Raw genomic sequence first — 15,543 nt, 5'->3', positions numbered from 1 at the left:
ACACACACACACACACACTACAAACTTTTCAGTAGTTACTTTTATACAGAGCCACTGTGTGGCTGCAAGTAGTTTCAGGATCTTTATCAGGTTTTACTCCAGTAGTGAAAAAAACATTAATACTGTTGTCTACAAAAAAGTTACAGCTCAATCTAAAGAAATGTTATCAAATGTAAATTTAAGTGAAGAAAAATGTCAGTAGAGGTCTCCCAGGTTCAAGACCCACTAGATGCTGTTTTTGCCCCATGTCTAATCTGCTGTAAGTGAACCCCCCCCCCCAAAGAAAAGAAATTATTTATTTAACTTAATGCTGTTTAGGCTTAAATTCATATCCAAGATTTATTGTGGTTTTCTAAAAAACTGACCTAGAAAAAGAGACACACAGGTGGGGAGTTGAGTCTTGAGTCAGAGTTTTGTATGATGCTTAAGATGACAGATGCAGAAAAAAACAAATTGCTATGTGGCACAATGTTATGTTAATTGTTGGAGAAAGTCGTAGGTTGCTTAATTACACAGTGCTTGCTAATGAGCAAGCTATGCGAACACTTAGAGGGATGTAATTTGTTGTATTTGTTAACTTCCAGAAGGTCGTTATCATCAGAGGAAGACTGAAAAGTGTCAGAAAATGAGGACTTAATGTGTGAACTTTACATTTTAGTTATATCTCCTTTTATTTATCTATATATTTATATTGGTTTTTTATTTATCTATTCTTAGACCCTCTATTTGGATTAACATCCTCAAAATAAATAAATAAATAAATGGAAACAAAATGAAATAGCAGTAGAAAAGAGATCCCACCTGCAGGACACAGCAACATGCAATAGAAAATTATGATGACAATATTAGAGATAGATTTTAACATATTTAAACATATTTGAGTAACTGTGCTACTGTAAGTAAATGATTATAGTAGGAATAAGTAGATTCAGTCATGTAGAATTTAAAGTAGCAGCTTGCTTCTAAAGCTTCTATATTTTCGACCATAGATAGATAAAATAGGCCGAGAGGAAGTGGGTACAAAAAAATGAATTGCATTTCATAATTAAATAACCTGCAAAATAACTTAACATCATCTTTTAAGACCGCTGATAGTTCAACTGTTAAAAAACATACAGGCAATTAATTTGTTGAGTCATGCTTAGGTGGTTTTAAAACCAATCTGTGGTGCTGAAAGCCCTTCGATGAATCAGCCGGGTCAAATATAAGATTAGAAGCTGCATTGGGTGTGCTCGACATTTCATCTTGTGTAATTCCAGTGGCTGAACTATTCAGCTTCCCTTGTCATATCCTTGTGTGATAAAGGTTAAGAAAAAGTGCACACTGAGGGTTTAAAAATCATTGCCAACCTGCTCCAGAAATCCCCTCGGCTTTGGTATTTCTTCTGTAACAGCTCTTGTGTATTTTCAGTTGTTGGTCACTGTGCCCCAACCTTCCTCCCCCTATTCAGTGACTTCAGCGTGCACTCAGCTTTTTGCTCGAAATCTAAGTAAATACAAAGTGGGAGGGAAAGACAGCTGAATAGAGAATAACCCTCATTGAGCTTCCAAAACCCGACAGGAAAGCAGGAAGGTGTCCAGTTAGACCTTGAGTGCACGCCCACACCCCATCCTCAAATCCCCTGTAACCCTCCTCTAAAGTCAAACGCATCGTCATGGTAACCTGGAGGAGGGAGGGCAGTTGTTTTGCTTGGTGACGTGGCAGCCGAGCAGCAACGTGTGGGCTTGGTCACCCCACTAGAGAATGCAGAAACTGCATTTAATAGTGAAGCATCCAACGTGAGAGGGACATCCAACATGAGCCAGCATCAGGCCAGATTTCTTCCTCTGTCTTTTCGGTTTCACTTTTATTTTTTTACACTCCCCGGTACTGCAGGGGAGAAATGAAACAGGAGAAGATAAATTAGGAGCGATATATCAACGTCGGTAACGAATGCAGAGTGTGTTTCAGCCTCAGGTGTAGGTGTGGACCCGTCAATTTAGATTTTGGAGCCCAGATTGATTTGTTCTGCCCCACCCACCCTCTCCTCCACCCCCAGCATGCATCCCTCGGGGAGTAAGATTACTGAGTCATTCTCTTTCCCTAGCCGCCCAAAGTCAAAGATCAATAAATATCAAATGAAAAACTGCTAAGTTATTTTGACAAGTGGGGGGAGTGAGAATTATCAGTGCTGCCAAAGCCTAACTTCATCTTTCCACCAAATCAAAGCTGATCACCAAGCTCGCAGGGCCAGCCTGTTGTCTCCAACAGCTAATTTCTAACTCACTAAAGCCCACACAGGTGTGATTTTAATGTCTGGTTAGTGTTATGCAGGCTAATATTTTGTGACAGATGGGGCTCACTTCATCTGTGACAAAATCAAAAAAGCCCAAAGATTAAGAAGTAAAAACTTTAAAACGTGTGCAACAAATCAACAAATTTCCCAACATTTCTTATATCAGCTAATGTTAATGCCGTTAATTCCCAGCAATTTGGCCATTAATTCTCCAGATCTACTTTCTTTGAACCAATCTGACGGCATTCAGTCAAGTTTCAGGAGAGAACCATGAAGAACTAACATTATGTAACTCAGCACCTGTTGGAAAAAAGTTACCAAAGATAATCTTCTTAGCATATAAAAACTACATGTTGTTCAACAAAAAACAAATTTCATAATGGAAAACTTGTGGGTCAGAAATTAAAGACTGAGATGTAAAAACTTCCAGCTTTGTTCGCTATTTTAAGTCGTGCAATGAGCAATAAGCCGAGGATAATATTAGGACAGTTAGCAAGAAAATGCTTAATATATTACTCCTCTTTTATTAAAATGGCTTTACTTTTGGTAAAGGCACTGACTTTGACTTGACCTGGAGTTGTCAGTCTTGACTTGGGACTTGAGTGCAAAGACCTGAGACTTACATGTTACCTGCAAAGTCATGTCTTGGTCCCGGCGCTTGAACAGGACTTCAGCAGTTCCCGGTAAGAGTTTCAACACTTGACTAAATTACTTTGCTGCTGTTCGGCGTGTCTCATTAAAGTTTCCGTTTCAGAGTGCAGCAAGGACACCATTTGGGAGACACTACAACTGAAGCAATAAGGTAGGACCTGTGTTACTATTTTTACGACAATGACTTCTGTTTCTGCCATTTCTTACATTTTGCATGAGATATAAGTGTTGTAAAGGGTTAAGTGAGGACTTTGATTTGCATCCTTTTCAAAAGTGCATTCCATTGATTTTGATGTAGTGTATTATGACCATCCCTTGTCCATAAGCATATTTTTGGTATTCTGTGGTGATAGCTTCGTACCTATGTCTGTTATCACAACCTCCCTTTGTAGATTAGCAGAAGCGCCTCTATTTATTATTTATTATCCTTTCTGCAATTTAACATTATATTTTTGACGGTGTTACCTGATGTTTTGATAATGTGGTTTTGTCTGTATATACCTTTGTATAGTTGTATATACTGATAGGTATTGGTGTACAAGTATGCGTTCAATAACTTTATCTGTATTTTCATTACATACTTTACATGTATCATTATGGGCCTTATTCAGTTTTTTTTTTCAGTAATTTGATTTCATTTATTCCATTATTATTATTGTATTATTATATTATTATATATATATATATATTTCTTTTTAATTTTTTTTTAAAAAAAAATTTCTTTTTTTATTATCAATTTTTTCCCCCTGTATTATAGTTTTGTCCATAATAGTATTTTCTTTGGTAATTTCACATATATGCTGGTGACATATGACGGTGTTACCTGATTCTATGGTAATGTGTTTTTGCCTGTATATATGTAAAGTTGTATATATTTATAGGTATATATGTGTACAAGTATTCATTCAATAACTTTATCTATATAGTTGTAACCATGAAATATCATTAGGGACTTTATCAATTTTTTTTTGTCCCTTATCATTTTTTTTAGTAATTCAATTAATCAATAATAATGATAATAATTGATATTATTATTATTATTATTATTATTATTATTATTATTATTATATTATTATTATTATTATTATTATTATTATTATTACAGTTGTTTGTATTATTATTTATTTATTTATTTATTTATTTTTCTCTATTATTCCCCTCCTCCTCTATTTTAGTTTTTTCTATTTTAGTATTTTCTTTGGTAATTTCATATAATACTTCTGATGGTGTGACCTGATTCTGTGTGATGATTTTGCCTGTATATATATTTGTATAATTGTGTATATTCATAGGTATATGTGTACAAGTAAGCATTCAAAAACTTAATCTGTATAATTTTTTACCATGAGATATCATTATGGGCATTTCTTTTTTGTTGTCCTTTATCATTTTTTTTTCCTTACATATTACATACTTTTTTTTTTTATACATGAATATTTTCTTCTCAGTATCATTAACTTATTCTTATTTTACTTTTTACTATATTTATGTCACTTTTTTTAGTAATTTTTGCCTTGTCTTATGACACATATGTTGTATTGTTGAGTTGTAAATTTCTTGGTATCACATAACCTGTCAGGTGACCAATTCATGCTATTTATAGGGTGTGTGTCTGTACTTTGTCATGTCTGACGAAGGGCTAATGTCCGAAATGTCACACGTATGGAGGTAATTGAATAAATTTTCATTGGAGCATGCACTAGTGTGCTGACTTTATTTATTCATTCATATAATGGATATATTGCCACCCATACCTTATAGATCAGCGAGCATTGCTGTACAGTCATCGTCTTGTTTAGTCATAGATGTTCATATCATTACCGTAATCTTCACAGTAATAAAGTCACTACATATATATACACATAAATATATATATCTATATCTATCTATCTATCTATATCTATCTATCTATCTATCTATCTATCTATCTATCTATATCTATCTATATCTATCTATCTATCTATCTATATATCTATCTATCTATATATATATATATATATATATATATACATATATAAATACTTGTAAAGAGACAGAAGAGACACTCACAACACACATTTTAGATTTAAATGTACTTTAATTGATGATCACCAGGCTGTTTCCCTTTTACAATGAATCTGCAGTAGTTCTAGTTTTACCAGTTAGATTTAAAGAGACAGAGAGATATTGAATATCGCGTTGAGGAAGGAAAACATAACTAAGATTATTACAATGCAAAAGGAAATAGAGAGAGAATCAAACAGAACTACCAATACAGCATCTTCTTAACAACATGTTAATAGGGCAAACAATAAAAGCACAGCCCAGTATTATATTACTGTAGGTCATTTCAGTACCAGTTAAGACAATTAGCTTTTTTTCTTTTTTCAAATATACCTCTTTAAAATAGCATTGTATTTTTTTTATTATTATTTCCATGTTAAACAATTACATTCAGGATTATAACTAAATAAATCACATGCAGAGATTAGATGGACAGATGACCAAATGATATCTTCATTTCAATGCAGGTATGACGATGAACTTGAACTGAAAGATGCAATATTTTTTTCATTCTGTACTTTGTCAGCGTTTGTGTAGTTTTCTTGGTACAAGGAGTAGTTAGCAGTTTAGATCATACTGTCACTCAAACCAGTTAAAATGAGCAGTTATCACAAGTTTGTGATATCTTTCAGATTTGTTCTTTCCAGAGCAATTATGTACAAATCTGTGTGCACAGTACATAAATGTACATGTAGCATTTGTTTAATATCATTGATGTTTTCTGAGTCTGCATGTGTTTCAAGTCATATTCAGGAAAAGGAAAAAGTTGCAGCTGCAGTTAGTACTATTTCTGTGTGTTTTTCATGTTTTGTTGCAGAATCTAGGTTGCTTTCTGTTGCGTTAGAAATTGAACTTTTCTCCTCTGGAGCAGAACCGTAATTGAAATGACAATTTGTCAAAATAGAAAAACAGTATCTGCTCTCACTCTGTGCTCCCTAAAAGTGTATTTCTAACCAGGCTGGTATGAGTATGTTTTTTTGGATTTTTTTTTTTAATTTGTTTTTATTACTTCTTTATCTATTGTTTTGTTCCAGCAGCATTCGCATAGTAGTACCAACTCTACATTCAGAAAAATAGATCTCCTGTATAGTGCATTCAGCATCTGTATAGTCATACAGTTCAGTATTGAGTGATTCACAGCGTTCTATTGATGCCTTGAGAAACTCAAGGCTGGGTATTTGGAATCCACCAACTTAAAAACATTATTCAAAGACAGTACAACATCTTTCTGGCTTTTTTCACACACATTTCCAGACAGCATCTAAGAGGGGGTGAAAAGGACTTTTTGCTTGTTTTGCTTCATTTTGGACATTCACAGTCCCTCGGTGTGCACTTCTTCATGTGCCCTTCAGTTAATCAAATCCCTCCAGATTAGGGTGTGTACTTGTGCGTGCCCAGCTGTTTAATATACAACCTGCATCAAACTCTCCCCAGTGGGATGAAAAAAAAGCTATGTCTGCTTGAATCATTACCAGCACGAGATGCATATCAAGGCTTAATGTGCATAATGGACATGTATAATGTTGAGGGAGGCCGGGTGGAGCAAAGAGCACAGAGGCTTTGGAAGATGAGGTATAAGGTAGAGTGAGCTTTACAGGGAAAGGAAATGGCACTGGTCCCAGGCTAAATGGTCTAGCCTTTTGTAGAGTTTGTTCATTATTTTGATTTAGGTTGAGGGAAAGTTAAAGTATGCAAGCAGAGAATCCTCCCTGCTTTTGTTGGCAACATCCTCACAGTCAATGTGTCATCAACAGCTCAAACAAAGTCCTTTTTCTGGAAATCCAAGCCTCCTGTCCTCAATCGCCTAGCCTGGCCAATCCCCCAGTTTCATATCAATCTTCATAAACATAAATAACAACAATGTGATGAGCCATTATGGCAGAAATGTACTTCTAATTTATACTGAAATGAAATGTAAATTTAGAAAATAATCCAATTTGTATTTTATCACAAATTTGGAGAAAATTAAAGTAAATGTGTTACTGTGAAAATTCAGACACAAATGAAATCAAATTTGGCCTCATGTAAATTCAACGTTAGCGACTCTCCAATCTGTCTGTGAACAAGCAGAAAGACCTTTCATACTGAACCCACAGAAAAGTCACTCGCCTCATCACCGTGCTGTGCTATAAAAACAGCTACTTGGTGTGTATCGTATACTCACACACACACACAAAACTACATCAGAGACATTCCTACTTTATAACTTTGCCCGGCACAATCATAATCATCACATTCATGCTCATTCTATAAATATTACTCTGGGGTTAATATTAGGTAATTGCTTCATAATTAAGCAGCTTAGTTTGGATAAATGTCTTGAAGATTATTTTATAATACAGTGAAAAGTTTTTTTCTGCTTCCACACTCACTCTCTGTGCTTCAACTACAAACAAAAAATCTGACTTCTAAACTCTCCAAAAAGTACATTCCTATTTGGTGCAATACTTTGCTTGAAGACATTCATATTTGTTTGAAAGTGGCATTTCAGAATGTGGAATAAATGCTGCATTGGATTAATAGAGCTCCAAAGTGATTTAGTGTACTATTTCGAGTGTGGATAAGGTTTGTGCGTTGATTGGTCCTCTATTTCAAAGTCTTGATTTCTTAGTTTTACCCTGGTTTCTGGCTCTGGTTTAAAATGTCTGACATGTCCTTTAAATATCCCCATCTCTCCAAAACCACAAGCTAAAAGGCACGTGAAAGAAGCCTCCTTTAAAACACATCACACTTTTTTTTCCTGAAAATAACCCCAATAATAAATATAAGTATTGCAGTTTCCACTGGCGTAACGCTCCCTCTGAAGGGACAAGCTTTCATTGCTACATTTGTCACAGGTCACTGCTTTTATTTTTTCCCCATCGTTTTGTGGTATTGACAGAGACGGAAAAATGTAGCTGAACAGGAGGAAATGACAGATAATGTTAATTAAACCTTCTTCTCAAACACATGATCAAAAACGTTGCATTCGCATCATGATTTGCTGCATCATCACAAAATATATAATTTATTTAACATAACCTCTGTATTGATATAGACACATTTACCCTATATGTATACTGGAGTACATACAACCAACAAAGAGCATGATAAAGACTTAGAGAGAAACCGTTAAATCCAGCAGAGATATGATTAGTGTACAGACATCGTCCTTTTGCCTGGCGCCTATTGAATTCACTTGAGCGTAGACAGCCAAACAGTGTATCTACACTCTACTGCAATCCACACTTGAAGGCTGGCTAAAGAAAGGGTTAACCTATGCAGTTCTGAAAGAGTCCAAGCTAAAACGCAAGCATCATGCACCAGCTAAGCTGTGAAAGCTGAGAAGAAAGATTTTAAACAGTGGCAACTTCAGGCACCTCCTAAAACCTCACCACAAATGACGACGTAATTTTAATTTTTTTTTTTTTGTCTTTTACAGAACATCAATTTATGTCATTACTGAGTTAATCCAAAAACTACAGTAGCATGATTAGAATTGCAAAGGATGAGTTTTGCTATGTGCACAGATGGGAAATTAACTGAAAAATGTCTACTCTTCTAAAAACTGTGCATACAATATAAACAAATTATTGATCACTGATAAATTTAGGAGATATTTTGGATAAGTTAACTATATAACTTAACTACAGTTTCGACATTGTTTTGGCACTCGTTTTGGCCCTCTTGGATGAGATATTTGCCACATGGGAGTATTACATTTCCGAGTTACTTAATATTTGAGCCGAACAGTTTAAGAACTACACCTCATTAATCTATAGTTTAACTGTGACACTATGCATTTGTGGGATAACGATGCCCATTTATCCATCAGATATGAGGCAAAAAAAAAGCGTGTTGATACTATTTGAAATAATCAGAATTTTTTACGATTGTTAGTGCGAGTATAAGAGCTGTGTCAGGGCAGACAGTTAACGCACAGAAGAAAACAAACTTAAAGTACGTTACTATTTGCGTGATAACCCCACTGTCACAGAGAACATAAACCCAGTTTTGACTTTGATTTTCAGCTAACAGAATCTAGTGTATTGAGGGGCTGCAGCAAATACATTTTGAGACTGGAACCATGAGAGAGCGAGAAGCCTTTAGGAAGCAGAGTGCTGTTCACTCTACCTCCAGCGAGAACAGATGACAGGGACAGGGAGGATGGGAGGGTGGGGGAGCACAGCGGGGCTCGTGAAGCTCAGAACTCGATCTTGCAGGCAGGGAAGGACTCGTCCTGCATGACTACGGTGCTGCTGGAGGCCAGAACCATGATGTTCAGGTCCTGCTGCCTCTCGTGGGTCTGCTGGTACCACTCCCGGGTTACCTCGGTGTCGTGGGTCGGGATCAGAGTCACCTGATAGGGACACAGGGAAACAAAATGAGTGGGGAGATAGTGGGGAGGAACTGAGGGAATTGCTGAAAACAAATTCAAGAATTGAAGAAAGATTTTGGAAATTTGCTGATTTGTTGTCTGGCCTACATGTAGATGAAAGATTGATACTCTCTCTAGCTGCTTTTACACTGCTTGTCCAAGGAGGGAATATTGCACCATTATGCAGCCTCGCCATTCTGTATGTAATGTCCCATTGTGGAAAGGGTTGTCTTGTCTCCGAGCTGGGAACGAAGGAAGTAATACCGGAAACAAGATCTGTGTAAAATGTAGAGCCGGGATGATGTGACCATGTTTACGGCGAATTTAACGTTTTGTGTTATGCATGCGATCCACTGTGAAAGATTTAAGATTACGAGCTGAGGCAGTCCCGCGCTGATCGTCGCACAATGCGCGCCAGTTAGATTCGTGTCCGACCTCATACAGATTTGCTCTGACGTCATTTTACTAAAATCGACACAGATCGAACAGGATACGAGTGTTTCTGTGACTTCCTGTACAGTCTGAAGGCTGCTGGAAAAGTCAGAAAACTATCCAACATGATCACAGCTTTTTGTCACCGACTCCTGATGCTCTTGTACTCTTTTCAGGCGAGGCGCAGCTCATGTGAATTGAGCCAATTGCGATGTAAACTTTTGACATTTTAGCCTTGCTTTTTTGGTCATTTTTTTCAACATGCTTTTTTATGGGTTTTTGGGACGTTTTTGGATGTTTTTTCAGCACTGAATACTATAACATGCCTCTATATGTTATACTAAGTGGATTTCAGCTGGTTTTAGGACATGTCAAATTTTGAAATTTTCGCCATACTATAGCCTTGCTTTTTTAGTCATTTTTTCAACATGCTTTTTTATGGGTTTTTTTTTTTTTTTTTACCATTTTTGGGTGTTTTTTCAACACTGAATACAATAACATGCCTCTAAATGCTATATTAAGTGTATTTCAGCTGTTTTTAGGACATGTCAAATTTTGACATTTTCGCCATACTATAGCCTTGCTGTTTTGGTCAGTTTTTCAACATGGTATTTTATGGGCTTTTTGGCCCTTTTTGGATGTTTTTTCAACACTGAATACTATAACATGCAACTTCATGCTATACTAAGTGGATTTCAGCGTTTTTTAGGACATGTCAGATTTTGACATTTTCGCCATACTATAGCCTTGCTTTTTTGGTCATTTTTTCAACATGCTTTTTTGTGGGGTTTTGGGCCGTTTTTGGATGTTTTTTTCATTACTGTCTACTATAACATGCCTCTCTATGCTATACTACGTGGATTTCAGCGTTTTTTAGGACATGTCAGATTTTAACATTTTCGCCATACTATAGCCTTGCTATTTTGGTCATTTTTTCAACAGGCTTTTTTTATGGGTTTTTTTGACCATTTTTGGGTGTTTTTTCAACACTGAATACAATAACATGCCTCTAAATGCTATACTAAGTGGCTTTCAGCTGTTTTTAGGACATGTCAAATTTTGACATTTTCGCCATACTATAGCCTTGTTTTTTTGGTCAGTTTTCAATGTGCTATTTTATGGGGTTTTGGACTGTTTTTGGATGTTTTTTCAGTGCTGAATACTATAACATGCAACTTCATGCTATACTAAGTGGTTTTCAGCTGTTTTTAGGACATGTCACATTTTGACATTTTCGCCATACTATAGCCTTGCTTTTTTGGTCATTTTTCCAACATGGTAATTTATGGGTTTCTGGCACAGTGATTTTTTCAACACTGAATACTATAAACAAGCCTCTTTATGCTATATTAAGTGTATTTCAGCTGTTTTTAGGACATGTCAAATTTTGACATTTTCGCCATACTATAGCCTTGCTTTTTGGTCATTTTTTCAACATGGTATTTTATGGGTTTTTGGGCCGTTTTTGGATGTTTTTTCAACACTGAATACTATAACAGCTCTTTATGCTATATTAAGTGTGATTTCAGCTGTTTTTAGGACATGTCAAATTTTGACATTTTCGCCATACTATAGCCTTGCTTTTTTGGTCATTTTTCCAACATGGTATTTTATGGGTTTTTGGGCCGTTTTTGGATGTTTTTTCAACACTGAATACTATAACATGCCTCTTTATGCTATATTAAGTGGTATTTCAGCTGTTTTTAGGACATGTCAAATTTTGACATTTTCGCCATACTATAGCCTTGCTTTTTTGGTCATTTTTCCAACATGGTATTTTTATGGGTTTTTTTGGGCCGTTTTTGGATTTTTTTTCAACACTGAATACTATAACAAGCCCTCTAAATGCTATAATAAGTGTATTTCAGCTGTTTTTAGGACATGTCAAATTTTGACATTTTCGCCATACTATAGCCTTGCTTTTTTGGTCATTTTTCCAACATGGTATTTTATGGTTTTTTGGGCCGTTTTTGGATGTTTTTTCAACACTGAATACTATAACAAGCCTCTTCATGCTATACTAAGTGGTATTTCAGCTGTTTTTAGGACATGTCAAATTTTGACATTTTCGCCATACTATAGCCTTGCTTTTTTGGTCATTTTTTCAACATGGTATTTTATGATTTTTTTTGGGCCGTTTTTGGATGTTTTTTCAACACTGAATACTATAACAAGCCCTTTATGCTATATTAAGTGTATTTCAGCTGTTTTTAGGACATGTCAAATTTTGACATTTTTCGCCATACTATAGCCTTGCTTGTTTTTGGTCATTTTTCAACATGGTTTTTTTATGGGTTTTTTGGGCCTGTTTTTGGATGTTTTTTTCAACACTGAATACTATAAAGCCTCTTTATGCTATATTAAGTGTATTTCAGCTGTTTTTAGGACATGTCAAATTTTGACATTTTCGCCATACTATAGCCTTGCTTTTTTGGTCATTTTTCCAACATGCTTTTTTATGGGTTTTTGGGCCGTTTTTGGATGTTTTTTCAACACTGAATACTATAACATGCCTCTATATGCTATAGTAAGTGGATTTCAGCTGTTTTTAGGACATGTCAAATTTTGACATTTTCGCCATACTATAGCCTTGCTTTTTTGGTCATTTTTCCAACATGGTATTTTATGGGATTTTTTTGGGCCGTTTTTGGATGTTTTTTTTTCAACACTGAATACTATAACATGCCTCTTTATGCTATATTAAGTGGATTTCAGCTGTTTTTAGGACATGTCAAATTTTGACATTTTCGCCATACTATAGCCTTGCTTTTTTGGTCATTTTTTCCAACATGGTATTTTATGGGTTTTTGGGCCGTTTTTTGATGTGTTTTTTCAACACTGAATACTATAACAAGCCTCTTTATGCTATATTAAGTGTATTTCAGCTGTTTTTAGGACATGTCAAATTTTGACATTTTCGCCATACTATAGCCTTGCTTTTTGGTCATTTTTCCAACATGGTATTTTATGGGTTTTTTGGGCCGTTTTTGGATGTTTTTTCAACACTGAATATACTATAACAAGCCTCTTTATGCTATATTAAGTGGATTTCAGCTGTTTTTAGGACATGTCAAATTTTGACATTTTCGCCATACTATAGCCTTGCTTTTTGGTCATTTTTCCAACATGGTTTTTTATGGGTTTTTGGGCCGTTTTTGGATGTTTTTTCAACACTGAATACTATAACAAGCCTCTTTATGCTATATTAAGTGTATTTCAGCTGTTTTTAGGACATGTCAAATTTTGACATTTTCGCCATACTATAGCCTTGCTTTTTTGGTCATTTTTTCAACATGGTTTTTTATGGGTTTTTGGGCCGTTTTTGGATGTTTTTTCAACACTGAATACTATAACAAGCCTCTTTATGCTATATTAAGTGTATTTCAGCTGTTTTTAGGACATGTCAAATTTTGACATTTTCGCCATACTATAGCCTTGCTTTTTTGGTCATTTTTTCAACATGTATTTTATGGGTTTTTGGCCCGTTTTTTTGGATGTTTTTTCAACACTGAATACTATAAAAGCCTCTTTATGCTATATTAAGTGTTTTTCAGCTGTTTTTAGGACATGTCAAATTTTGACATTTTCGCCATACTATAGCCTTGCTTTTTGGTCATTTTTCCAACATGGTTTTTTATGGGTTTTTTGGCCGTTTTTTTTTTTGGATGTTTTTTCAACACTGAATACTATAACAAGCCTCTTTATGCTATATTAAGTGTATTTTAGCTGTTTTTAGGACATGTCAAATTTTGACATTTTCGCCATACTATAGCCTTGCTTTCTTGGTCATTTTTCCAACATGGTATTTTATGGGTTTTTGGGCCGTTTTTGGATGTTTTTTCAACACTGAATACTATAACAAGCCTCTTTATGCTATATTAAGTGGATTTCAGCTGTTTTTAGGACATGTCAAATTTTGACATTTTCACCATACTGTAGCCTTGCTTTTTTGGTCACCTTTTCAACATGCTTTTTTATGGGTTTTTGGGCTGTTTTTGGATGGTTTTTTTTCAACACTGAATACTATAAGATGCCTCTTTATGCTATACTAAGTGGATTTCAGATGTTTTTGGGACATGTCAAATTTTGACATTTTCGCCATACTATAACCTTGCTTTTTTTGTCATTTTTTCACAGTGCTATAGTTTGCCATTTTGGGTCCTTTTTTCAAAATGCCATTTTATGGTGCTGTTGGCTGGTTTTGCAACATCCTTTGTTCATGGGGTTTCTCAGCACCCTATTTTCTGTGGTTTTTAGCTGTTTTTGGGACATGCCATATTTTGACATTTTTTTGCAATCTTATTAAATGGCTTTTTCCATCATGTTATTTTGTGGTGTTTTTGGCCATTTTTGCAACATTCTATGTTATGGCGTGTCTTGGCATGCATGTTCATGTGGTTTCATGTGATTTATAATTCTTTTTGGGACGTGATATTTTGACACTTTTTGCAATACTATAATATGGCATTTTCGGTCATTTTTTCAACATGCTGTTTTGTGGTGTTTTTGGCCATTTTTGCAACATCCTATGCTACACTGTGTCTTGGCCACTATTTTGTGTGGTTTCATGTGGTTTTCAGTTGTTTTCGGGACATGTCATATTTTGAAATATTGCAATAGTATTGTATGGCATTTTTGGTCATTTTTTCAACATGCTATTCAGTGGTGTTTTTGGCTGTTTTTGCAACATCTTATGCTATGGCTTGTCTCAGCACGCTATTTAATGTGGTTTTATGTGGTTTTTAGCTGTTTTTGGGACATGTCATATTTTGACATTATTTTCAATACTACAGTGTGGCATTTTCTGTTCTTTTTTCAAAATGATATTTTATGGTGTCATTGGCTGTTTTTGCAACATCCTATGCTATGGCATGTATCAGCAAGCTATTTTATGTGGTTTTAAGCTGCTTTTTGTACATGTCATATTTCAACATTTTTAATAAAAATTTTGACGAGATACTACAGTATAACTTTTCTACGCTATTTTGGACCACTCTTTACAGTATGACTCTTTGTAGCTGTTTGTACTACATACTATAGTATGATCCTCTCATGCTATTTTGGACAACATAATATGATGTGACCTTTTATGCAATTTTGGACAACATACTAAATTATGACTTTTTAATGCTATTTTGAACAACATAGTATAGTATGACATCTCTATGCTATTTTGGATGACATAAAATAACACTACTATTTTTTTGGTATTTTGGACGATATACCACAGTATGATTTTTTTTTTTTTTTAATATTTTGGACAACATACTTAAGTATGACTTTTTTATGCTATTTTAGACTACATGCTATAGTATGACTTTTTGCGGCTATTTTGGACGACATACTAAAGTATGGCTTTTTGTACTATTTGGAACAACATACTCAAGTATGACTTTTTTATGATATTTTGGACAACATACTATACTATGAATTTTTTATGTTATTTTTAATGACATACTACAGTATGACCTTTTTATGCTATTTTGGATGATATACTATTGCATGACTTTTCTATGCTATGTTGAACAGTTCTTTTTAAAGACTTTTTAAAGCTGTTTTGAACTACATCCTATAGTATGATCCTTTCATGCTATTTTGTATGACATAATATAGTATGACGTTTTATGCAATTTTGGATGACATATTATAGAATGACTTTCTTAAGATATTTTGGATAACATACTAAAGTATGACTTTTTTATGCTATTTCATACCACATGTCATACTGTGTCAACTTTGTGCGACTTTGGACGACATCCTATAGAGGAACAAATAGATCTAATAA

The 15,543-nt window shown here is 34.8% G+C and overlaps 1 protein-coding gene across 1 annotated transcript in view; it reads right to left on the bottom strand.

Moving 5' to 3' along the window:
• Window positions 1–7,515: 7,515 nt before the first annotated feature.
• Window positions 7,516–15,543, bottom strand: part of LOC121950444 (microtubule-associated protein 1B-like) — a 99,916-nt gene continuing 91,888 nt past the window's right edge. Inside the window, exon 8 of the mRNA XM_042496442.1 lies at window positions 7,516–9,308. Within this exon, the coding sequence (XP_042352376.1) occupies window positions 9,153–9,308 (156 nt within the window). The 3' untranslated portion in view covers window positions 7,516–9,152. The remainder of the gene's footprint in view (window positions 9,309–15,543) is intronic.

Source organism: Plectropomus leopardus, chromosome 11, assembly GCF_008729295.1.
Source record: "Plectropomus leopardus isolate mb chromosome 11, YSFRI_Pleo_2.0, whole genome shotgun sequence".
NCBI lineage: Eukaryota > Metazoa > Chordata > Actinopteri > Perciformes > Serranidae > Plectropomus > Plectropomus leopardus.
The sequence above is the reverse complement of the archived record's forward strand: the minus strand, read 5'-3'. Positions and strand labels throughout refer to the sequence as shown.